The sequence below is a fragment of the Cyrtonyx montezumae genome, unplaced genomic scaffold (assembly GCF_038088225.1).
Source record: "Cyrtonyx montezumae isolate F1298 unplaced genomic scaffold, pur_monq_1.0 scaffold_0, whole genome shotgun sequence".
Taxonomy (NCBI): domain Eukaryota; kingdom Metazoa; phylum Chordata; class Aves; order Galliformes; family Odontophoridae; genus Cyrtonyx; species Cyrtonyx montezumae.
This window is the reverse complement of record NW_027071824.1, coordinates 51,722,052-51,748,076: the sequence shown is the minus strand read 5'-3', so window position 1 is coordinate 51,748,076 and position 26,025 is coordinate 51,722,052. Positions and strand designations below refer to the sequence as shown.

Sequence of the window (26,025 nt, the reverse complement as noted above, 5' to 3'; positions counted from 1 at the left end):
ACACGCAGATAGCATTCTTTGACTAAAACAGTGAATATATAAAAACCGCCCTAGCTGCTCCACAAATCTGTTTTAGATACAGATAAAATCTTTATTTTATCATTTAAATTAATTCAGAGGAACCAACACAACCCAGAAAAAATGAGTTCTTTATGAGTATGACTACCTCAATAAGATTTTGCCAATCTCACTATCTTCCACCACTAAGAATATGCCTTTTTGTTAAGGGCATTCAAGAAGACCTTTTTTTTGACAGTCTACATGCCCTAGACAAACATTGTTATTGAAAAATACTTAAAAAAAAAGACAAATTTCTCTCTCAATTAACATTATATCAATAAGCACTTCAGTATATTCATAGCTTACATCTTTCAGGTGTGATGAGAATATATGCAGCTGGCTTAGCTTTAATGGCACTGCACTTTTAGCTTAAAAGAAGTACCCTGAATAAGTTAGGTGGACACATCAGCCACATAAATAAATGACATCATCATAAAAATAGAATGTTTAATACTATACCCTCTTGGCCAGGATTTTTCATATGCAACTCTTTGTTAAAATGCATAAATCTGTCTAATATTAATATATTGTACTGAATGCAATGATTTCAAAGAACACCTCTCCTCCCTTTTTTTTTTTTTGCATTGTCTTTCAATGAACATTTTATGATTTCAGTCTCTGAAAGTGTGAAGCTTAAGCGTATAAAGTTAGAAGACTGTGATTTGTTTAAAACCAGACAAGTCAAATCACTCTAGTTTTTGTAGATCTGAATGCATTCTTTAAAGTCTCATGCTGACTGAGGTTCACTTTTCAGCTATCACCTTATGTTCTCACACTGTGATGCTTGCATCTCATCCAATTGCAGAAGAATACCTTGGCTTCTTTCTCATTTTGGTCAGATGTAAAGATTTGCAGCTGAGCATTATGCTGGAACCAAGGAGTAAGAAATAATGTACAACTACAATACACAGTAAGAACCGGGAGCCTTTCAACCTGCTGAAAGAAGTCTTTGAAGAAAGGAAATATTTTATCTGCATCGTAGCTCTATGGACATTTCCCATTATATAATCTGCCTCTGTAATTTGACATGTGCTGGCACAATGGGTGTACATTACTATCTGGTGTGGCCCAGACAGAGAGACTTGTGGTGTGGTCAATTTGCACTGAAGGGTAGGCTGATTGACCTTAGATGCAAATTACTTCTCTCTCCCGGTGCACAGCATAAAGCAAATTTCTGTATGGTCATTTCAGACTGTGTTACTGTACCTAATGAAATCACACAAAGTTGCTTGAGAACACTGTGTCCACACTGGAATTGGGGTACACTGAAGAGACAGTGTTTTGGAGAAAAACAGCTTACAGTACACCAGTAGTATGACTGAGTGCCTACCAGACAATTTAAAATCACCCCCCAGATACTGTCCAATTGAGAGGAAGAAATCTGAGAACTCTGTCATCACAAATTATATATTTTTTTGTAAATCAAAGAGACCAAAAATTATTCTTTAAAAATAAGAAGAGAAAGCTTGAGTTATAACTCTAAAATAGCATAGCTCATCGGGACACCAAGATGCACTTCAGTTACTCACAATCACATAGCATATAACTATGTTAAAGTTCATTTAAATATTCAATATTCATTGCATGTCTGTGAGTCAGTATATTAATCTGAAGGTTCTTTCATGCCTACTTATGCCTTTGTCAAGTTTACTAAAACTTAGAACAGTAAAATAACATAAAAACAATCCAGTTCCCATTAGGAAAACTTACAATATTTTGGATATTTCCCAATATGTAACTTTTCATTACAGTAATACTACTTCCTAGCACACTTGAGTCATCGTTCAGGCCAAAAAAAATTGGCCTCATTAGATATGACCCAAATCTTTACTGCAGTCTCCAGAATTTGCTAAGAAGATGAAAAAGGAGGCCCCTGTTTTATTGCAGTGTCCCTACACAAATGGTTTTGAAAGGAAAGCTGCTAGTAGTGTATCTAAGGAAAACAGTTAACTTCCATCAGACATCTTACAGGCTTTCCAAGGACCACTATACACGTAGGCTTGGACAGCAGGAAGAATTTTTCAGCTTCATCCTCATCAAAGATGTCTGTGAAGGGCTGAGACTGTTTTTCTTCTTGGGAAGCCATAAGTTACCTGAGATTGGAAGAAAAAAAAAAAAGCTTGTTATAAAATACAGTTCACATATGCATTAAATGACAGCTACTTAAAAGTAATAACGCGACACAAGGCAAATTGCTTCGTAATAAAAGATGTTATAAGAAGGGAAAGTGTTCAGAAAGTGTACTCAATGTGTGTATAAGCGCTAGGAGCTGCTTCGGCAAAACGAGGGAATATTGGAACCACCCCCAGCTGCAGCCGTATGGATGTCGATAGCAACTTCTTCCTGCCTCGCTGCCTGTAGCCTTTATTAAAGCAGCCCCGACGCTGACCAGCCGAACAGCCGTGCCGCGGCTCTCTCCTCCCAGCCGTCACGGGGCAGCCCGGCGTCCTCGTCACCCGGCAACAGGAGAGCCCCGCCTCTTCCCGTTAGCTCCTCTCCATTCTCCCTTCCTCCCCGCGGAACTCGGGGTGGTCCGGGTCTCTCCCGGGAGCTGTCCTTAGTGCTGAACCCCCCTCCTTTGGGGCCACCGGTGCGGCGCCCACCCGCCCCGAGGAGCGGTCCCGTGCTGCCGCTGTACCCCGCCGGCCATGGGGCGGCGGCGCAGGCGCTGTCTCACCCGCCGCTGTGCGCAAGCGCGGTGCTGCTTCTGCCCTTCCGCCTTCTGCTTGGGCCGTGTCACTGTCTCCGGTCCTGCGGCGTTTTCTTCCCGTGGCTGCCGACCGCTTGCCCGGCGGGAGTCACCCGGCCCGCCGCTCCCCGTCACGTCTCGGGGCCGGGGCCAAACCCCGGTGCCGTGGGGCCGCCATGCCGGCGGCGGCCGCCGCCCCCTTGATCAGCTCAGTGCAGAAGCTGGTGCTGTACGAGACCAGGGCTGTAAGTAGCTCGGCGTGAGCACCCCTGTGCTGCTGTGCTGATTCCCACTGATCAGCCCAGGGAAGATTGAACTGTGCAGAAGTATTGGTGCCAGTAAAAGGAGGGGGAGTTGAGGCTGCTCTTGCTCCAGTGTGTTTCTTTGTCTCCAAAGCCTGAAGGAATTATGATGACTGATTTAATGCATATTCTCATTGTTGCTGGAAAATACTTTTTAAACTGTATTTCATATGGGTAAAGGGCAATGGGAAATACAATTCCTCAGTATGGTTCTGGATTACTGAGTTTTGTTATTCTTGGAGTGCAGTTCTTGCTGCTTTTCAGAGAGCCAAGGCTCAGCTTTTGGCACTGGCATGCATGTATAGCTGGCTTAGTTTGTGCTGAGCTTTAAGGCTTGGTCTGAGAGACATCCTGCTGCTTACAGAGGCCGTGTTGTGCTGCAGGGTCCTGTCAGCTACAATGCTGTAGACCTTTTGGAGGGACCATGCTAGTTTAGGAACCCTATTATTTCATGTCTGATGGGAGAGAACTGGCAGTAATTGCCTGAGTGGGCAGGCTTTGCTGTACCAATCTTTGCTGTGTGCAGTAAGGTGTGAAACAGCAGTCCTGAGTGCTAGAGTAGGCTTTGGTCAGCTGTGGGAAGTAGCGTTGTATGGATCAACATGTACATTGGAAATGTTTCAGCTGCGTAGTGGTGTCTCAAAACTATTCCCTCAGTCACTACTCGTGATTTAAATGGAGTATTTTCCCTGAATGTGATTATATGCTCTTATTTAAAAACAAAAACGTGTGCTGTACTAGTTTGAATTGCAGTGCTTTGTGTCCTGAAGTTCTGATTCAAGTCCTCTTTTGAAAAGGCAAAATGCTATACAAGTCATTTTGGAATAACAAAGACTTCCATAAGTTGGAAGGGAGTTTGGATGATCATCTTGTCTAACCCCTGCTCAAAGCAGTCTCAGCTTGAACGTGTTGCTCAGGACTGACTTAGGAGTATCTCTGCTGTAGAGTAAATAACTCCTGATGACGATACTCCACCAGGGAATAGTATAGAAGATGGTATATTTCAAGTAGTTCTATACAAACAGTTATACAGGTAATACAAAAGAGAAGATGGCTCACCTTTAAGATGACAAGGCTCGCAGAGGACTCCACATGGGAGGGATCTCCAAGAAGAGATCCTTCCCTGGTGGTGGTCAGCCCTTAAATGGGGTTTGAGAGAGGAGGAACTAGGCTCCACCCCTTCCACCCACACAGGTATATCACCTTCACCTGTGCCCCCATGGCTGACTTGGTGCTCACCTCAGGTGACCAATCAGTGGTTCAGGCCGTGATTCAGCAGTTCCCATACACTCCACCCCTTCACGACATGAACCACTGATCAAGTAACCATAAGGTGAGTTCCCCTTGATACAGAGACCCAATACATCGCGACGCTTACATAATTGCCCGTCGCAACGCATGCTGATGTAATCTGATATGAGTGATGATCGGCGCATCCGTCGAACTCTTCTTTGGGCCAGTGCTCGGTGGTATCTACTGGAAGCATGTAATCATACAGTGCAGGTCCATCTTACGTGTCATCAGTCCCGGTTAGACCATCACCAGATGCTTCACATGGTCTTATAACAACTCTGGAACACTGCAGTATTGTTTTGATTCCTTCTGGTGATTCATAGACTTATGGGGAGTAATACAAGTGTTTTAGAGGTACCAAGAGGGGAAGATCCGCTTTCCAGGGCAAGATACAGGCCGTATTCCTGTCTTGGGTTAACACTTCAGCTTGTACAGGGGCACGCCCTGGTCGCCTGTACCAAACCCTTTGACCCGATGTCTGTGGCTGTACGACTATATCAGGCACCAAAGGGGGTGTCCTGATCTGCCACAGAGACATGATAGGGGTCCCCTTAGCAATGAAGACTGGAGTGTTAACCATTATTTCAGTAGGCCATGTACCTATAACCGGAGGAGCTACCGAACCCCCCACCTCCAATAATCTCCCCCAAGGTGCAAGTAGGCCGCACCATCGTGGTCCTACCTGCACCTTCCAGGGCCATTTTATTCTATTGGTACCTGGTTCTAGGTCCTCAGGGGCAGGGAGCAGAAGGTTGTTCTCATTGCCAATCTGAGGTTTCACTTCATTATCGGTGCCCGTAATTTGGATCCTAAGTGGGGAGGCCCATATTGTTTGTAACATTTTCAAGGCACTGGGTCTGCCATCTCTAGGTCTTTCATTCAGGTCCCGCAGGGTCTCATGGAGTCTCTTTGTCCACCCCTGCAGGGACTGAGAGTCTGTCTTCAGGGCAGCCTTGAGAATACCATTGTAACGTTCGATAAGGCCTGCCCCCGTTGGATTATATGGCAGGTGGAATCGCCACTCAATATTATTTTCTTCTGCCCAGCGTTGTATCACTGCACCCGTGAAATGACTTCCTTGGTCACTCTCGATGACTTGCGGTGTCCCGTAGGCAGCCATCAACCTTGTGAGTGCCTTTATAGTGTATGCCTGGTTGGCTTTTGGTACTGGATAGGCCTGCATTAGCCCACTCGCGGTGTCGACACAGGTTAGGGCATATCTCGCCCCCTCAGACCGAGGGAGAGGCCCAATATAATCAACCTGCCACCTCTGTAGAGGATTGTGTCCTCTAGCAAGATGGGCTGTAGTTTCAGGCAACGACCTCGGTCTTATCTTAGAGCAGGCGTCACAGTCTCGGCATGCTTGAGCGATGTCCGATAGTTGTACGGGCAGTCCCCACGCTTTAGCGGCTGCCCACATGGTCTTCTGCCCAGCATGCCGCAGCTTTTGATGTAGCCAGTAAGCGATATTCTCAGATGGAGAGTTCTCAACCCATCTAACTCGGGCCAGTGTGTCGGCTTCATCATTTCCTGGTGACTGTAGGGGTTGATGACCAGAAACATGGTAGACACACACAGTTCTGTGTTTGACTGTATTCCATATGTCTAACCACATATCTTTGCCCCAGATCGGTCGGGAGTGGATAGTCCAATCCTGGGTGGCCCACTGTGCGATCCAAAGAGTGAGCCCCCGATACACAGCCCAACTATCTGTGCAAATATTCAGGATACCATCACCAGGTTCTTTGGTTATAACCATCCACACCGCCCGCAGCTCTGCCCACTGGCTGCTTTGACCATCCCCCTCTTCGAACCAGATTGTGTCTGTGGCAGGATGGTACGCTACTGCTCTCCACTTACTTGGGTTGCCCTTGCTGGACCCATCCGTGTACCAGGCATCTTCAGGAATAGGATATTTTCCTTCCTGGACGGGACTCTTCTGTGGTGGAGCAACCGAAGTTTGTTTTGGTGCATCACTATGATACGTTACTGGGCCAAGAATCTTCTGAAGCTCTTCTTTCAACGGTGAGGAAGATAGACTACTCCTCTGACTGAGATAGGCAACCCATCGTGCCACCGTCTGCGCCTGGGCCACCCCCGTCTTAGGAAGGTGGGTCAGATCTCTTACCCACCCCTGGATTGGCAATGTAGTCTTGACTATAACTTCGGCCATTTGGGTTATTGGCTCTACCGCTTGTAATGCAGAATAGGCAGCCAATAACTGTTTTTCAATCATACTATATCTTTCCTCTGCTCCATGCCACACCTGAGACCAAAATCCAATGGGGGTCCGAACAGAACTCTGACGTTGCCACAGGCCCCAGCCAAAGCCATCTTGAGTTACGTGAACATCTAGCTCAGCTGGAAGGGTAGGATCAAATATACCCAGTGCCTGGGCTTGTTTAACTGCCTGTTTCGCCTGTTGAAAAGCATCCTGTTCTGTTCTCCCCCAGTCCCATAATTGGCCCTTTTTGGTAAGTCTATATAAAGGTCTCAGCAGCTGCGCCAAATGAGGTATAAAGGAACGCCAATATCCCAATATACCCAGGAATTCCTGCAGCTGCTTTGGTGTTGTAGGGACTGGAAATGCCTGAACCTTATCTATGACGGCATCAGGTAATACTTTGGTCTTTCCTGACCAGACTACCCCTAGAAATTTTACGGACAGTCCTGGACCTTGCACTTTTTGAGGATTGATAGCCCATCCTCTTTCACTTAGGTAGGCAGTTAATGAATCTGCTGCCTCCCCTACTGCTTCCAGTGAGTCGGATGTTAACAGGAGGTCATCAATATAGTGGTATAGGTTCACACTGTTTGGTTTCCTCCAATCAGCCAGGTCACGTGCCACCAAATTATGACAGTATGTTGGTGAGTGCACGTACCCCTGTGGCAAGACCTGAAAGGTCCACTGCCTGCCTCCCCACGTAAATGCAAATTGATCTTGTGATTCTTTAGCAATAGGTATGCTAAAAAACGCATTCGCTAAATCCAGGACACAATGGTAGGTTTTAATTTCCCTACTAAGAGTGTCCATTAAGGAGGCAATATTGGGTACGGCCGCATGGATGGGCGGCGTGACCTTATTCAGTTCCCTATAATCCACCGTCATTCTCCATGTTCCATCCGACTTCCGTACTGGCCATATGGGGGAATTATATGGGCTGTGTGCAGGCCTTATAATACCTACTTTCTCTAATTCCTGCACTGTTTTTGATATTTCTTCTTGTCCACCCGGGAGTCTGTACTGTCTTACATTAGTAATCCGGCGTGGTTTTGGCAAACAAATGGGCTCATGTTTCGCATGGCCCCTCAATATTGTCCGTATTGCCCGGATACTAATGTACCTCTGCCGTAGTCTGAACTCTCCCACAGTTGTCTGGAGAGCCAGACCCCATAGAATGTCTATGCCCAAGATATATTCTGGAATTGGGGCAATCGACACCTTATACTCCCGGGGCGGGAGACGCCCAACCCCCAATTTCAACCACGTCTGGGTGACTGGAATAGTCTGTCCCCCAAACCCACCAATCATCACTCTATTACCCTTAAATTTCGTTGGGTCTCCATATATAATCGATGTTTCTGCGCCAGTATCCACTAGAGCCATCACCTTCTGCACATTTGTCCTGGACCAGAATATTGTTAGTTCTACATAGGGCCTCCGGTCACAGCTAGAGGCCCTATGGGGACCAGAATTTTCCGTTAATCCATGAATTTTGCCAGATCTAAATCTTTTGCCACAGGTGGCTCAGGCACTGTAGCCTGTGACACCTGCGGATATTTTTTCCTTCTGTTCGGTATTATAAAGTCAGCCAAATTCCAGGTTGTTGTTGGTGTTTTTTCTATAATTCGTACTCCCGATTTTCTGGGAGCACTCTGAAATTTCTGATCATTTCTAAGCTGTTTCCACAGCTGTAACAAAACATGGTTGGGTTGCCCATCAATTTTGGTAAATGCAACCCCAGCCCGTATGAGATCATTAAACATAGTCCTCCGGGATACCCGTACGGGGCCTGATCGGGGCATCCGTGGAGCAGGCTTTTTAGTTCTAATAGGGAAGGCCTCAGCATCTTCCACTATACGAACATTACGCCTGGTTCTTACGCGCTCCGTCTCCCCTAAGTCTGCTACTAACTGGGCTGCCTGCTGTACGATGGCTTCTGATGCCACCAACGGATTTAATATGGAAACCAACATCCCATATAGGTGGGAGGGGGCCTGCTGTAGTATTAGATCTCTCATGCCCGCTGTAAATTTTTCCGTATCGGGGCTTTCAAAAGTGTCCGCATACAGAGCCTCCCTCATACCCAGTTCTCTGATATAGGTCTGGAGGTCCTCCATAGAGGACCACAAACCAGTATTAAGAGGGATATCGGTTTTATTGGGCCATGTTAAGCGGCATGCAGCCATCAACCAATCTATAATAGAATGGTTTTCCTCATTATAATGGACAGCTGCATATAATCTTTGTCTTAATGCCGGGTTTATCGTTATAGATGCTAATTTTGACATTTCTGTTCCATTTACTAAAACACTTTCAGCTCCTGCATCCCATAACCTTAGGAGCCATGATGGTATGCTTTCTCTTGGTTTCTGATGGAACCGTTGTACTAGGTCCATCAACTCATTAGCTGTATATGGACGAGCGGTCACATGGAGGCAGGTTTCTGCAGGGGGCCATTGATCAGGAGGCACCCCTGCTGGTCTATCCTGTACCTTCTTTGTTTTTTGAGTTATAATAGGCCGAATCTCGAATGGGTCCATCATAGATGGAGTTTTGAGATCTGCCTTAGAGATCTTTTCCCCTGTCATATCAGAGTCTTCTTCCTCTGATTTTGGGGTGTCTTCTACCAATATATTCCTTATTTGTCTTGTGGGGACATTTAGGCCAGGCTTTTTGGTTGTTAACGTACCCAGCTGTTGTTCCAGTTTCTCAATACGGTCTCGTAATAACTGATTTTCAGTTTCCATATTAACATTTGCGACATCTAACTTGAGTATGGCCATTACTAATGGCCAGGCTACTGCAGAGGCAGCTAACCGCCGCTCCTTGGTAATAAGTATGTCTTTATCTAATCCTACAAAGTAGTCAGTCAAATAAGATGGAGAAGGAGCGGCAGTCCCTGGAACCCGCATGGGTCCCCATTTCTCAATAACGGATGCCAATCCATAGTAGGGTGACCCCATGAATCCTGGAATTAGACCAGGGATTGTCTGCTCTAGGGGGGTAACGTTCTCCCCCTTGGCCCATTTAAATATACTCCAAATAAACGACATTATGGATTTAGTTAGAGCTGCCTGGCTCGCCAAATGTAGAGTAAATAACTCCTGATGACGATACTCCACCAGGGAATAGTATAGAAGATGGTATATTTCAAGTAGTTCTATACAAACAGTTATACAGGTAATACAAAAGAGAAGATGGCTCACCTTTAAGATGACAAGGCTCGCAGAGGACTCCACATGGGAGGGATCTCCAAGAAGAGATCCTTCCCTGGTGGTGGTCAGCCCTTAAATGGGGTTTGAGAGAGGAGGAACTAGGCTCCACCCCTTCCACCCACACAGGTATATCACCTTCACCTGTGCCCCCATGGCTGACTTGGTGCTCACCTCAGGTGACCAATCAGTGGTTCAGGCCGTGATTCAGCAGTTCCCATACACTCTGCATATGGAGATTCTGTAGCCTCTGCAGACAACATGGGCTAGAGCTTAAATACTCTCAGGATTAAAATAAATAAATAAATACACTAAGTTACAGTCCCGCATGATTCAATATACCTCCATTGCAACTTGTCTATCCACTGTTCACCCCTGTGAAGAGTTTGGCCCTGCGTTACCTATGCCTTCTCATAGGATCATTTTAGAACCACAGTTGAACAAAAACAGCTCTCCAGAGACACTCTCTCTTCCCATGTGCTCCATCTCCCTGATCGTGTTGGTAGCCGTCTACTGGACTCACTCCAGTATGTCAATGCCTTTCTTGTCCTGGAGAGCCCAAAAGTGAATTGTGACATGGCAGAATCAGAGAGAATCTTAGAGGAAAATTTGCAGTTACAGATGATTCAGTGTCGTGTTGGCCTGCTGACAAAACTTCCCACTTCTCCCTGAGGTAACTCTGGCCCATGCAGCCTCCTTTGCAACGAATCTACTAATCATGAAATTCCCAGCTGTGACAGTCACTGATATTAATGGAAGCATCACCCAGACATAAAATTCAATAGCTTCCTCCTGGTTGGGTTGCTCTTCTGTTTTTTCCTAAGGCCGTACACGTGTGAGATATGAAATAGGAGTGCAGGGACCAGACTTTGTATCAGATATGAGGTATTACAAAACTATACCCCAAGATTCCTTAAGGATACCTTGAGAAGGCAAGGAAGGGATGACTTAGGCTGTGAGCAGTGGGGAAAAGGCAGTGGAGTTTACACTGATGGTACATCTTGTTCCAGTAAAAGGCCTCTCTTGTGAATGTATGAGACAAAATTGATGAGAAAGTAAAAATAGTTCAGAAAGTCTTTTTTTCTTCTTTTTGAGGAAAAAATATACAGTAGAATTAACGGAGTCAGACAGGAAAGACTCCAGAGGTGAGAAGAACTGAATTCACAGTGCCAATGGAAATAACAGGGAGCAAAATTCTGTATTTCTATTAATACTTATATTTATGGTACTTGCTGAGTCTAACCTTTTGAACATGTGTTTGGTTCAATAAATACCACGGAGATTTGAATTGTATCTCCTGCTTGTCCTGGAAAGTTGAAGGCTCATTTAGAAGTAGTCAGGAAAATGAACTGCTACTTAGATCAATGCCAATAATATTTCATGTTATTTGTATGTTTACTGTTGAAATGCACACCAGAGGGCAGTAAAGATGCTTCAGCAATGTGAAACAGAGATGTTTTTTTCTCCAGGAGAGGATTGATCTTGTGTGTATCCCCCAGATGAAGCCCACCTGAAAGCTGTAGGCCAGTTCATTGGAAATTATAATTCCCCTGAGTCAATCTGACATAGAATAAATAATTTTGTGCCATCTCTGTAAAGTGACGTCACTTACCTATTTTCAGAGTATTATGAAGCTTAATACTATTTTATTCTGATGAGGTTCTTCTACAGTGTTCATGTCCATAGTATCAAAATGACTTCCACATGTTTATTAAGCAATGTGACTTGCATAATTACTTGTAGATTGTTCTGCCTTCCATTCCCGGGGTGATGCTGTGACTGGAACTTCAAATGGAATATTTAATCCATACTGAAGACGTGCATAATTTTCTGTAGTAAAATAGTTGAAAATTGAGGTAGATAATATAAAGTGCAGTCCAGACTTACAAAGACATTGGAAGATTAACCTTATTGTTTTGCTTACCTTCGTCTAAAAATTAGATGGGCTGACGTATTGAAATCAAATGCTGTACTGAAGTACAGCACCATAAGGCAAGTCTATAGCTTCCCCAGTTGGAAGGGAGGTTATTAGAGGAGTTAATTGTGAATTCAATAAGGAATTGTCTCGTGGGGGTGATTTTTTTTTTCAAGTAATTGCTTTAGGACCAATGTGTTTTAGCAATTACAGTAATGATCTTGGCCTCAAATGGGGGCGAGCTCTGAAATACTGCCAATAATTAGGGTAGTCAGAGCACAAGATTACATGAAATAATGATAACCCACAGGAGTATATAAAAGAAATAATTTGAAATAGAATAGTATACTAAGAAACTTAATGCACCTTGGATAGATTATACATCTTAAAACTTTTGTGGGAGTTTATTCAGAAGCAAGAGAGGAGGAAGATCTGGGTAATTTGTCTGAAGAAAAATTGGGAGGCTTAGCTGCTCAAGTACACCTGTGAGAAAGGCAGATGTGATCTTTTGTGTTATGATCTCTAATGAGAAATACTTATGTATCTGTATAAGGAGGCCTCGTATGGTGTTTTGTGCATACTTTCTATTCCTCCACGTTCAAGAAATAAGAATTCAAACTGGAATGGGCACACTGAAGGTCCAGTGAGTAACATAGGTGCTAGCTCTCTCTTAGGAGGAGCAAAGGATCAAGAATATTTATTATTATAGTAAAGGATCATATTTTTTTCTTTATTGATGGGGTGCTAAAAAGGGATTCAGTTACTTATGTTTCTTAAAGCATTCCATCAGAATAGATTTTAAAAAGGGAGACTCATTTGGCTAAAGGAAAATGGATAATTAGTAAATTTAACTGAAAACTAGAAGAGAGAATATTGAGAAACCACTCAGTGCTAGCAGCAGCAAGAGTAAAGTCTGAACTGAGACAGAAAGCTTTGATTGTGTTGGGTCGCAAGGGAATTATCAAATGTCATGACTTTAGGTTATACAGTAGCCATTCATGCATGCCCTGACAACAGTGTTTGGAAGGCTGTGATTTAAAATTTCCTATCTTATAAGTGTTTAGTTTTGAGAACTTCAACAGCTTGTGAGAAGCATACATCATGCCAATTGAGTTTTTGCTTTTTTCAGGTACGTTTTCACTCTTTATCATCTTTTTCTTTCTCCATGTTGTTCCACCAGTTTGTACAAGGTCAAAGATACTCCCATAATAGCTGTGGGATCTATAGGAAAGAATAATATAATGCAGTTTTTGCTGTGTCTTACATCTATGTGCAGTTACTTTTCTTCCTTTCTTTGCTATAGTTGAGCCCATATTTTTGTGATCCTTATTCAGTGTCTTGTTTATGCCATGAAGAATTTCTTACCTACAGTCAAGTTCAGTATGTATTAAAACTACCACAAAGATATGAGGAAGAGGCTTACGTTCTTCTTGCATAACTTCATGCCTGCTCTGAAGGGGGAGTGGATGTTTGGCAGCAGGAATGGCTACCATTATGCTGCTTAGTTAAGCAGAAATGGAAGCAGAGAGATCCAGTGGTGTGCTTAATCCAACAACAGTTTTCATGTGAAGATTACTCATCTGGCAAACCAGTGTGGTTTTTTTCAGCCTGCTGGTTTGGTCCATAAGTGTCTTCCTATATCGATTACAGGTGTTCAGGTGCTATCAGGGGCCTGTGGAGCTCCTCTATGAGATGAATTCAGGGCAGCCAGTTCCAGTGGCTCCACCACAGGGCAGGCCTGGCCCTTGAAGCAGTGATGGTGACACCTCAGGGAGAACACACTTAAGAAAGGGTAGAAACATGAGGTAGACAGTGGGGAGGACACTGGTGAAGCAGATCTCCTCACTGTATACTGTGGAGGACCCTCTTCTTGGCCAGGAGGACATTTGCTGAAAGACGCTATCGCTCATGGAGAGGACCTACACTGATTTTTTAACTGATGAATGAAATAGAAGTTTTTTATGGTGCTAACGTTTCTTAATGGCGATTAGCCTATACAAGCAAGCAAGTCATACTTTAAAACTAGGAATTTAAGGTAATTTTGTTAAAAGAGGAAAAAAAAAGAGAATGTTTGATTTCAGAACTCTCATCTGCCTTTATAAACAACATGTTGCAGTAAGAAGTCTTTTATTTTGCTTAGACACCTTTTAGAAGAAGCTATTTTTATTGCTTTGTACAAATCAAAAGATTGATAAAAGAGGGTGTAAAGCATTTCAATTAGATTTCTTTGGTTAAAACTCAGTCCCAGGTGAAGGTGACTAATGATTGTTCCCATTTTGTGGTTGCTTAGTGATAACTGTGGAGTAAAGCTCCAGTTCAGATCTCATAGGCATCTGCATAGTACGCTTGAGAACAAATTTCAGTGAAGGCCAAGGTAGACTAAGCCTGAATACAGCATGATTTATCTTCAGTGGTGGTTGAACGGCATCCACAGAACAGTATGAGGAAGGCTGCAGTTTCTCCTTGTGTAGTGTTCTGTTGAGAAAGCTCTTTTTCAAGGTTGTTCATTTATCTAAATATAGTGGATTTGCTGTAGAGAGCAATTCCTCGAAACGTCATGAAAATGCTTCCATTTATTTGGTTCAACTGAGTAATAAACAAAATAAAAATAGAAATTCCCAGACAGGTTTCTGCAGTTTACCTGTGAATTCTCTTCTCTTTTTCTGTAATTATTCAGAATAGTTGTGGGCAGTACAACTCATTTGAGTTTTTATTAACTTTTTGACTATTGTAGTATATCCAGTGAAATTAATCTATGTGATGAACCAGTGATGATCAGTGTGGTGTTGATTTACTGTTTTTTCTTTACTCTTTCCTAGTATTCATTTTACAGCAAATTTAATTGCAGTACATGTCACTGATATGGGTTTATTTTTTGCTCCTTATCTTACAGAAATGTCTGGTTTTGTTTAATTTTTAATTGTTAGTCTTCTTACCATCTTTGTTTTCATTTCAGATCTTACTTAGGTTGAATATGAACTGATATTATGTTTTTCAGATAACTCTGGAGTTATTGTTAGCACTCCCCAAAATTTTCCAAGTTAGAAGTCTAATCTCGTATTCCTAATTTTGAATACTAGTCCAAATTCAAAAATTATTGCAGTTTTTCTTCTTTATTACTTCCATAAAAATATTCTGTAACGTGCAGTGTCTAAGATGCCCCCTTGCTGAATGGAGATTTCCTAGCGCCTGGCTTTCTAAGAAGGTGATGTCTGCAAGTCTGTTGACCCACATTTTGATTCTGTTCTCAACTGACTTTCCCTAACACATTATACAACATAGCTTTCTAATGTGAAACAACCCCCTGTAAATTAGTTCTTATAAGACTTCAAAGTGAGCTTTTAAAGTACTATTCATCATAGCTGAAGCTGCAGTAGTCTGCAGATATGATTACTTCTCATCTAATCCATCCCTCTGCTACCACTGTAAGCAGCAGAACTTTGAGATGACCCTATAGCTGAGCGTAGCTCACTGGCAGCCACCAAGCTGATGTGAATGGTGCCTTTCTCATAGCACTCCCTGATGTTTTATCCTTCTGTTATAATGGAAGTGGGAAGGTATCCAACCAAACTTCCTTATTAGTAGCATTTGAAACTGTCCATCTGTCTGTCTTCGTGGATATCATGTGCCGTGTTTCATCTTAAATATGGTCTTTGATTCCAGTTCCTATTTGGACAAACTGAAGTTGTGCTGTCATATTTTAATTCAGGATGATATGTCAGGTAGCAAAGATGTCACTTGCAGGAGCAATTATACTTATTAAATGAGAAGGACAAAGGGAGGGATCACTGACCTGTACGGCAGTATCATGGGCTGCATAAAATTGTTAAGCCTCAGTTGATTCTTTTCTGCAAATAGAAATGCAGGGTTTATTCTTAAAGTACAATTTGATTCATAATCTGGGGGTTGCAAATGAATGTGATATTTCCTCTGCCCATTTACTTGCTGCTGCAGCATAAAGAAGTAAAATATGTGGTGGTGTGTTCTAAACAAGAGTCTGTCTCAGTGGCTTGGTGCTTATTTTAGGTGGGTGATGCAGCAGGACAGCCCCATCCTCCACCTTTGTGCCACTCAGCTTTATGTGGTGGGTGTCCAACCAGCTGCCTGTCCTTGTGGTTCCCTTCCCAGGAAGTGCAGATGTGGGAATGAATGGATCTGCTGGGAATGGTTTCCTGTGCCAAGGGCTTCAGCAAGGGTGGGCTGTAATAATGTGTGGAACTATCACTTAGAAGCACAGAGTAAAGAGCAGAACTGGGCTGCCAGACCACTCAGTAAGCGCCGTAATGTTTGTGTATGAGGTGTAGCAAGGTGATGGCAGCATTCCCTCTTGCAGTTCACAGAATTGCAGAGCATCTTGGGTTGGAAAGGACCTCAAAAGCTCACCAAGTTCCAACTCACTGCCATGGGCAGACCTCCAGCTCAGGCTGCCCAGGGCCCCATCCAACCTGGCCTTGAACACCTCCAGGGGTGGATCACCCAGTTTCTCAAGGCAGCCTGGTCCAGAACCTTAACAACCTTCTAAGTAAAGTATTTCCTTGTATCATATAATCTAGATCTTCCCTCTGTTAACTTGAAGTCTTTCCCCCTTGTCCTATCACTATCAGACTGTGTAAAATGTCTCCCCCCTGTTTATAATCTCCCTTTTTCTGCTGGAAGGCTGCAGTGAGGTCTCCCCAGGAGCTTCTCCCAGCTGAAAAACTCCAGCCCCAGCAGCCTTTCTTTGCAGGAGAATTTTTAAAGTGTTTTTTCTTAATAAATAATTTGTGTAAATTATGAAATTGAGTGTTGTGTGGATGTTGTTATTGATTTTCTCTCCCACACCTTGAATCCATGTGACTATCAAAGTTTAGAGCTGGCTGCATAGATTCACGTGAGCTTGCCATGCTTTCCTCCTAGGCTGGGCATTATTAACGAGTTACATCTTGCTGTGTGGTAGCACCATACTGATTAAATGGATTAGAGAAAGGAGAGCACCCTGTAGCAAATCAGTTCTGCAGTCTGCACTTACTGTTGATTCTTCTAAGTGTAGACAATCACTTGAAATTTGTTTTCATTAAATGAGAAATGAGACATACTATCCATTTATCTGCAGTCTTCCTTTAATATTTTAAATGAGAAATAAAGGTAGTCTTGTTTTTGTTGTTTCTGTTGAAGTAGTATTTTTAATCAGCTCTGTTGATCAAAACAAGCTTGTGTGTTGTGGAAGAACATTGGTAAGAATTTTTTCATTGGAAATAAAAAGCAATGCAGGTAACTGCTGCACTACTAAAGTACTTGCATTTTTCTTTCTTCAAAAAGAACTTCAGAAGACCTGTTAACTATGGGATGACAGATGCATAACATACATTAAAAGTTTTCAAAGAGAATTCAGCATTAATATCCTTCATTAGTGTGACTAAGTGAAAGCTAAATAGCATGCTTTTCCAGTTATCAAAGCATTAAACCTCTTTCTTTCAAGTTTTTGTCTATTTCTTTGTGATTTAATTCTCTATATAAGTTGCTTTCCTCTAATCTGTACTGTATGAAAGCACATATGTGTCAGTTAGTATCTGTGTGGATTTGAAGCTCAGGAAATTCAGCTTTGCTTATTTCACATTGACATCATGCCTGATGTGTTATGTCTTGAAGCATCTGCAGATGATTATATCAGCCTTGGTCAAAGCATTTGTATTATGCATATGCAAGGTACCTATGAAAGTGGCTTAATTTTTAGTTAAATAACAACATTCGGGAAAATGATAGTATTATTTTGTTATTTGAGTAATTTTATTTTAGTGTGAAATTTGCTTTTGAGTCTGCTAGTACCCAGTTCGTTATTCTGTATCACACATCAAAAGTGACTTTTTCAATCTCTTTCTTACTTAAATTGGTTGTCCTCTGTATTTGGCAAGATAGACCCATCTGATGTAAAGGTCCAGATTACATGCAAACTGGAATGAGAAGCTATATAACTGGAGATGATTTACCTGGAGAATTGCAGTTGATTTCAAAGTAGGCTTTTTATTTCAATCATTGACACTGTCAATGCTTTTTATTTCAATCATGAACACTGTCCTTATTTCTGCTAAGACCACCACACAGGTTTTGGTACACGTGTTCTTATTCACAGTCAGAACCAAAACTTTTATTGAAAGTTCCTCCATTTGATGGAACATAGGACTTCCATTATTTGTGCTGCCCCCCATTTTTTCTTCTAATTTTTCTTTCTTTTCCAATTTTCCCTTTCTTTGAATGCTGTTGAATTATCTTTCCTTTTCCTTTTTTTTTTCCTTTATCATTTTCTCATCAGATTCCCTGTTAGTTTAAGTTCTTCTATCTTTCAATTTGTAAGAGTATTTGAGATCCAGTCTCAGTGGAGAAGGACTCTGACTCATCTCGTCTAGCCTATCTGTTCCTGTAATTCTTTGTTTAGCAGTGTCACCAAGAGACAATGGTTAAACTTTCATTGAGCTACACGTTGCTGCAGCCTACTGGAAAAGACAAACTACTTTAAGACTTCACACATTTGTCTATAAACTTCTGCTAAATTTCGCATAGCAAACAGGAAGGCAGTTAATAGCTTGTGCAAAAGGTAGTTGGAAAGTGCCTTGTGTAAGATGCATCTTCTCCTCTCTAAGCAAGTTTTCACTTTTCTTCAGTTTTTAATTGTTTCTTCCCTGTACACTGGCGTGAATGAAGTCTTTTAAGTTGTAAAGTTTGACTGTGTACAAATGTACTTAACTAACGTACTGATGTTTAGAACATTAATAACCCATATTAAATACTGCTTTTTTTGTTGGTCCATTGAAATGGATCAAACCTAGAAGCTGTATAAATTGCATTGTTGATGTGTTATGTTATAATGGGATTTGGTTGCTTTGTATTGTATCATTTTCTGACTTTTTTGTTTGTTTTTGATGTAGCGGTATTTTCTCGTTGGAAGTAATCCTGCAGAGACCAAGTACCGTGTTTTGAAAATAGATCGCACTGAACCAAAGGATTTAGTTATAATTGATGATAAGGTGAGTGCTTCTCTATTTTTTTTTCCAGTTACTCCAAATATTACTGTATATTAGATACTATGCATATTTAAATAGTGTGTATTTAATCTGTTTCAATGAAGGTATGGCACAGAATCAAAGAGTCATAGGAAGCTGAGGTTGGGAGGGATCTGTGACGACTGTCTAGTCTGGATACCACAGAGTACAGTTTTTCATCTTTAGTATCATCTGTCAGATGATGAGTCATCTTTACTATCTTCTGTCAGATATTTTGATACACATTAAAAAGATCTCCTCTGAGCTCTCTCTTCTGCAGACCAATCAGCCCCAGCTCTCTCAGGTTCATATATCAGATACGTACAATATTAGTGTGGTAATGGCTACATATAGCATGAGGCATAGGCATAAGATCTCCAAAAAAAGCACATTCACTTTAATTAGAACTTCTCAAGGTGTTCAGTTTATCATGTATATTTTCCTGATGATTTCCTTGTGTTTGGTTATGCTGTTTTAAGTGCTAAATACATTTAATTTCTATTAAGCCAGATTTTCTGTTTCTGAAATATCACATCTGAAAGAAAATAAACAGCAGCAAGAATCTTACAAATAAGAATTTTCCAAGTAGGTTATGGTTTAAAATCTAAACACTTCAGAATTAGAAGTGTCTTAATTCCTACGTGACTCTGAATATTACTGTTGCGGTGAATGGCAGGTTTTGTTCATAACATCCTTTAGTACTTGCTAGTAGAAGTGAAACAGGAGATATGGGGCAAAAATATGCTTTACGCTATGTTAAAAAAATTCTACCTTTCTCTGACATGAAACAACATTTAGCTGCCAAAGCATTAACTTGAGGAACTTTTTTTCTTTTAAAGCATGTATATACACAACAAGAGGTGAGGGAACTTCTTGGTCGCTTAGACCTGGGGAACAGAACAAAGATTGGGCAAAAGGGCTCTTCTGGGTTATCTCGAGCTGTCTCTGCTTTTGGTGTAGTAGGTAAGCGTTTTGTTTGTTTGTTATATTCTTATGGAGGTGAAGCTTACTGTGTCACACTGTATGTCTTTCTTCCTTCCCTTGTTTTATCTTTTTTTTAACTGAAGATTTACATGTGGCACATGGACTATATATATATATATATATATATATATATATATATATATATATACATATACATATATATATAAACCAAACAGACTTACTAGATTGTAATTCAACATCACACTCTGTTCAGAAAGATGACTTACTTTTTTATGTCAACTTTTTTCAGGGAAATAGTTGAATTTTTCTTTTTCATGGTATAACTGACAAGTATGTTACTGCATTTTTAAATGCTGATCAGCTGTCTGTGATCTTAGAAAATTGCTTCAAGGATTTAATAGCTCCTACCATCATCTGAAAGTCAATACTTTCCTCCCTGTTGTCAAATATTGACTTTAATATTTGGATGGGTGATGTCTTTGAAGTAAATGTCAGTGTGAGCTTTGATAGCCCCAGAAAATACATTGTGCCTGATTATATACTCAAATATCCAAATACAAAATAGCAGAAAATGTGGAGACTGGAATTACTTTAAAAGACATCCCTGAATTTTGCTTAACAACAAAATTAAAATGAAATACTGTTACTATTTCTAAAATAACAGACTATGCAAATTTTCTTCTATATATTTTTTTCCTATGGAACAAGTTGGGTCCTGTCAGTAGATCCACTTTCAGAAATCTCTCAGGTTTGTGTTTCCTATTAATGGAGGGATGTTAATAATGTAGCTGTAGGTAAAGATGCTTTAAATAGTCTTACATCACTGGCTTTCTTTTCACAAGCTATCACTGTTTCTTATCTAAATATGTGATAGTCAATTCATGTGGAAAGTGTTCGATGAAAATTTTTCATTCAAATTGTATATTTGTTTATACATACTATTCATAATAATAACAGGACAGCTGAGATTCTGACTATTGAATATCACGTGTGGGGTACTGTTTCTAGGTTATTTTTGAAGACATACTATGCTCTTTTAGTGTTTTTCAGGTATTTATCTTCAACTTCTAAAGGTCTCAAGACCTCTTCTTTCTGGATCCTATCTAAAAGTAGCTCAGTGATTGTATTATTTGAGGGTGTGTAACCGTTCATTTATTTCTCCCCTCTGGCTAAGGTTAGGAGGGCAGTGATGTTTTTAACGGACTCAGAAAAGATAATTTTCCTCTGCTCTTTGATTACTCTGTTAACTAGAGATGGTTGTCATGGAGTTTTGGTATTGGTATTCCACATCATAACGTCCTGTAGTGCCTTAAGAGTTAAAGAGTTAATGCTCCAGCTCCGTGGATCATCGATAGTTTCAGGTATACCTGTCTCAGAAGAACTACGTTCCCAAAGGACTTTGCGTTGCTTTGTATTTTTACATATTTCCTCTCAGAGGGAAAGATAAAAGCTGTTTGCATGTCACAGGACACTCTTTTTTTTCCTTTGGGATCGACTCAGCAGTGGGTGCTCACTGCCATCTCATCTTCAGCATTTAGCGTAAGCCCTTCGGTTTATCGGACACTCTCTTGCTCGTTTTATTTATTAGCTTTAATTCCAATTGTATTGAATTATACTGTGTTATTTTGCTTTCCGATATCTTATTTAGTAAATTAGCTTTCCTCCTCAGATTGTTGCCACTGTTTTGTTTTTAGGCCCATCTCCCGTTTCCCTTTCACCCCTTCGCCTTTCCTGGGGCGTGAGTCTGTGGGTCCCCTGCACCAATTGTTGCAGAACCCTGCCAAACCTGCCCTTAAACCGTTGACATGGTGCATGTGAATGAATTGGTGAGCTGATACAATGTTTAAACCAGAGAACGCTTTTAGGCTAAGTGAACCAGGCAAAGGAGAAATGCCTGGCTCCCAGTTGGATTTCAGGCGAAATACAGAAGATAAGGACTACTGATGTTTCCCTAACTGGAGGATACAGGAAGAACTTTGACTTCTATTTAGCAACTGGAAGTCAGTAGCCTAGCTGCTTCTAATGGAAGACTTAGTTACTTATTGTCAGTAGGGTCTCCTTATCTTGTGGAGGTGAGACCATTTTTCCAAGGAGAGAGATAATAAGGCAGAAGAAAAGAATTGTTGTTCATGCTGTCATATTGCAGCCTCCAACATTGTCCTTTTTAAAGTTATAATGCAAAAGAAATTAAATATAAATGCAAGTGAGGATTATTTTTTCACATTGATACGTTTGTTGACAGTGCAGCAGTTACTGAGTTTCAGGTTCATTTCTTTGAGGCAATATCTCAAAGCAGCTACCTTCCAAGAGCTAACTGATACAATTTATTAGTTAATTAAACTTATAGGTAGTGACATAATGGTACTAATATTTTATATTTATACTAGAAACAAATATTGATTCAGAGATGTTTATGTATTTCTCTTTCTAATTTGAATTTATACATTTTTATTGTATTTAATGTTTTCTAACTCAGTACAGAAGTATGACTATGCCCTGTAGCATGAAAGAATGAGTCTGGAGGGTTCAGAAGCCTCTTTTTTTTTTTTATTCCAATCAATGAAGTCAGATATAGCATTTTCTAGACTTCAGCAGGGTGAAGCGTCTTTCCTGAGAAAGGAGATAGCAAGAAAGGATTGCCATTAATGCTGAGAATGGATCATTTTGGCAAGATTCTGGAAGACAAGGGATTTAATTACCTGCTGTTAAGAAGAGAGAGAGAATGAAGTTGTTGTCATACCCTCAAACCCTTTGCTGTTTTCTGCTCCTCCCCAGTAAAGAAAACTGGAGACTGGATTTCCTCCTTGCCCTGGAAAATGTAGATTTTGGGCTATGCTTCACTCTTAACAATGTGAGTCCTATAAAAAAAACTCATTCAGGATAATCTATCCTGCTAACTAATACTGAAAATATGTACAATGAAGGGGGAAAAAAGTAAAAAAAAAAACAAAAAAACCCAACCATCAGAATATAGCTGTAAGCCTATGTACTGTAGAGTAGATAGTGAATTCTAAGAGTTGATCCATGGTTTTTTATTATTATTTACATATACATGTACATACTTATAAATTTGAGGAAAACAAAAAAATTTTGAAATCCTCAGCAGGATAATAATAATAATGTATTTCTAACTCCAGTCAAACCATTGCAAATGGCATTGTAATGCTTTTTCAACAGGTTTTGTCAGGTTTTTAGAAGGCTACTATATTGTGTTGATAACAAAAAGAAGAAAAATGGCAGATATTGGAGGTCATGCAGTATACAAAATAGAAGATACAAACATGATATACATTCCAAATGACTCTGTAAGAGTCACTCATCCTGATGAAGCCAGGTAAGTAGTGGTAATGAATGACATGTACCTTTTGAATATTTTTCCAAGCAGTGAGGAACTGCAACTAGTTGTTTTGGTCATGGTTTTCCTTCTGTTCTGTCGTTCAAATCATTTTATTTTAGTTGATAAATTAGTGCAGAGGAACGGAGCGAGCATAGGCTACTATTTCTCTGGCCTCTAACCTGGAGGGGTAAATATCGCTGTTAGAGCACTGTGCTATAAAAAGGCAGTGTGATGCTAGTACTGTTTTATATTATTTATATTATATACCATCCTGTTTTCAGTCACTCAGTCATGGTAATCTCTCCCCAAGAGGTCTTCTTTGCCTTTCAAGAAGCCTTGAGTGGACTACTGAATTTAATCTTTCTGTACTGTCAGTCTTGTGAAAGTAGGTGTCATAAAGGGTGATAAACTTACCCATAGGAAAATGAAGCTAAACTTGTCTATCTGTGATTTCTTTCTGAAGAAAGAAATTTGGGCCTGATGTTGATTATATCAGAGTAGGATAACTTTTATGAAATAATGGTCAAATGGTATCAATAAACTGCTTTTTTGTCTCTACCAACTGCAAATAACCTAGGAGTTGTGGTAGACTATGATAAACTCATGGCAGGTAATAAATGAAGCTGATGCTAACTATTAAAAGATTTCCACATGAAGTTTATGACTGGCAGTATACCTCAGTCTCCCCTCGTAAAATATAACAACATATTATGTAACTAATTTCAGTACCTGTGGTGTTGGACATTTTGTCTTTCATAAATAGTATTATGGTTTCTTCTGAGAATGTGCAGGTGAAGTAGATATTTATTCATTTGAGAATAGCTTTGAAAATCAGTAATTGTTATATATTCCTGTTTGAAATTTTCTTTTGTAAGTCCTAGAAATTTTGGCCTAGAAATTTTGATGTTTATGGAAAATAGAACTATAGCTGTATCTAAACTGCCTAAAGAATATACACATACATAGACACTGTTTAAAAAAGACTCCTTATTTAATCCCATTGTTGACATTCTAGCAAGATTATCTGGCTATCAAAACAATTTCAGTAAGATAGATAGAGAACTTAGGTCAAGAATTGATATTTCTATCCAGGTTAGCTGCTGAGGTCCTGAATGATACCTAGTTGATCTGGTCAGTAATAGTTTTCCCTTTAACTTGCATTACTTTCTAGGTATTTGAGAATCTTTCAAAATGTGGACCTTTCTAGCAACTTCTATTTTAGGTAAGTATTGGTTACATACTGATTGTATTGTTCCACTTGATTTTGATAATCAACATTTTTAGGTTGTTATCCTAGAGGAGTAAAACAGATGTGATCACACTGTCCATTTTCTGTCTTCTGAACCTGTTTTATGCTTCAATGGAATAAATAGGAGTAGAGTCTCTATGAGGCTGGAAAACTGTAGAAATATTAGTGACAGGGTAGAGGGTCAATAGTGAAATTAGTATCTCACTAACAGAAAAACAGCAGTGTGTGCTCAGCAGTAATCTCTTCTGTTTAGTGTGCAACCTGGTCAATCCGCACATGAGCACTGTGTGGAGATCTATGAATTTGGAGAGGAAACTTTAGAAGAGAGAAAACTGTATAGCTGACAAATTGAAGAATATCATTAGAAATGTGGCATCACTTTTTTTCTTGCAGGTGTAAATATAAGTACATTGAACTGAAGTAGATATAGTTCTGCAGGTCAGACAGCAATATGATTTCTCTTTGTCCAATTCTGCTTGCCATAAATAAATAAATAGATAATGTTGACCCAAAAAGTTGTGTATTTGAGGTCATTTGCTTGTCCTGTCAGTTTTTCTTTCTTGATCTCATTTTACAGAAATAGAGCTTACTTCCCTTGCTTCCAAAACAAAGATACAGAAATAGATTGTCATCTAAGATGTACCCTGTACAGAGTATATCTTTCATAAGGCTTTCTTGAGATTACTGATTCACTTGCATACTCTTTAATAGATGCCAAATCTGAGACAAGTTCCTGTGTCCAGACCAACTATTATCACACATGAGATTTTTTGTACAGTAGAAAAATGAGGGAAAGATGGTGCTAAAACTGGTAGTAGTATTTACAAAACATTATTTTAAAACAAAACAAAAAATCCTCTTGAAAGTGACGAAGTATTTAACATCTAGAACATCTTCTTGGAAAGTAAAGACTTTATGTCATGGCTGTATCAGTGAAGAAGAAAGCTACCTGAGTTTCATGTCTGTTTCATGGTTTTGCATGGGAAGGCTTTTATCTGTGCATCTTGAAAACTGTTTTCTTCTCTCTCATCCCTACAATTAAACAATCCCATTTTTTAACCAGCTTGGTGATTATCAGCACATGTGTTTCTGTGGTTATGTGTAGAAGAGAAAGGAGAGGTTTCTTGTAAAACTGTCTGATAAACGCATTTACCAGCTTAATTTAAATTGTTCATGGAAACAGTGAATGTTTGAGTTGGATGTTATAAACATAAGCCATAGATCTATATACCTGATTTGTTATATATCATTAATGAATATCTAGAATTTAGTAGAAAGCCAATAATCACTGATGCTGCCTTGGGCTAAAATGGAAATCTGTCTCTATTTCTGATTTATGATTTCTCCATGGGGATGAGAACCCTAATGACATATAAAATTTAGTAATGACTATAATGTTGTCAGTATAAAAGACATGAGATGCAGAATTTGTTACTGTTATGGAACTAATTAAAAAAAAAAAAAACAACTTTTGCTTATTTAGCATCCTCTACTCTTAGATGTATTTATAGTGCAGTCATAAATTTGAGGTCAGAAAGTTTTTGTGGACCAATTTTTATTTATTTATTTTTTTCTGTAGTAGTAGTTAGAGGGTGGTACTTAAATTTGTGAAACCTTAGAATGTTTGTAACTTATCTGGTTATTTCTAGTGGAATCTAATCTGGATTGCTTTATGGGGCATAGGGAAGGAAGTTTTTAGATACACTTTTTTTCAAAAGGCACGTTCAGTTTTCAAATATAGTACGAATATAAATACAGTTTAAACTATTGTAGCATGAACAGT

At 40.2% G+C, this 26,025-nt stretch overlaps 2 protein-coding genes across 2 annotated transcripts in view; one reads left to right on the top strand and one right to left on the bottom strand.

Annotated features, from left to right (window-relative positions):
- Positions 1 to 2,477, bottom strand: part of AK9 (adenylate kinase 9) — a 56,782-nt gene extending 54,305 nt beyond the window's left edge. Inside the window, exons 1-2 of the mRNA XM_065735196.1 lie at positions 2,305 to 2,477; positions 2,030 to 2,153 (exon numbers count right to left, since the gene is read on the bottom strand). Coding sequence (XP_065591268.1) covers positions 2,030 to 2,146 — 117 coding nt within the window. The 5' untranslated portion in view covers positions 2,147 to 2,153; positions 2,305 to 2,477. The remainder of the gene's footprint in view (positions 1 to 2,029; positions 2,154 to 2,304) is intronic.
- Positions 2,478 to 2,816: 339 nt separating this feature from the next.
- Positions 2,817 to 26,025, top strand: part of FIG4 (FIG4 phosphoinositide 5-phosphatase) — a 74,799-nt gene continuing 51,590 nt past the window's right edge. Inside the window, exons 1-5 of the mRNA XM_065735027.1 lie at positions 2,817 to 2,994; positions 18,598 to 18,696; positions 19,551 to 19,674; positions 22,834 to 22,990; positions 24,165 to 24,215. Of these exons, the coding sequence (XP_065591099.1) occupies positions 2,926 to 2,994; positions 18,598 to 18,696; positions 19,551 to 19,674; positions 22,834 to 22,990; positions 24,165 to 24,215 (500 nt within the window). The 5' untranslated portion in view covers positions 2,817 to 2,925. The remainder of the gene's footprint in view (positions 2,995 to 18,597; positions 18,697 to 19,550; positions 19,675 to 22,833; positions 22,991 to 24,164; positions 24,216 to 26,025) is intronic.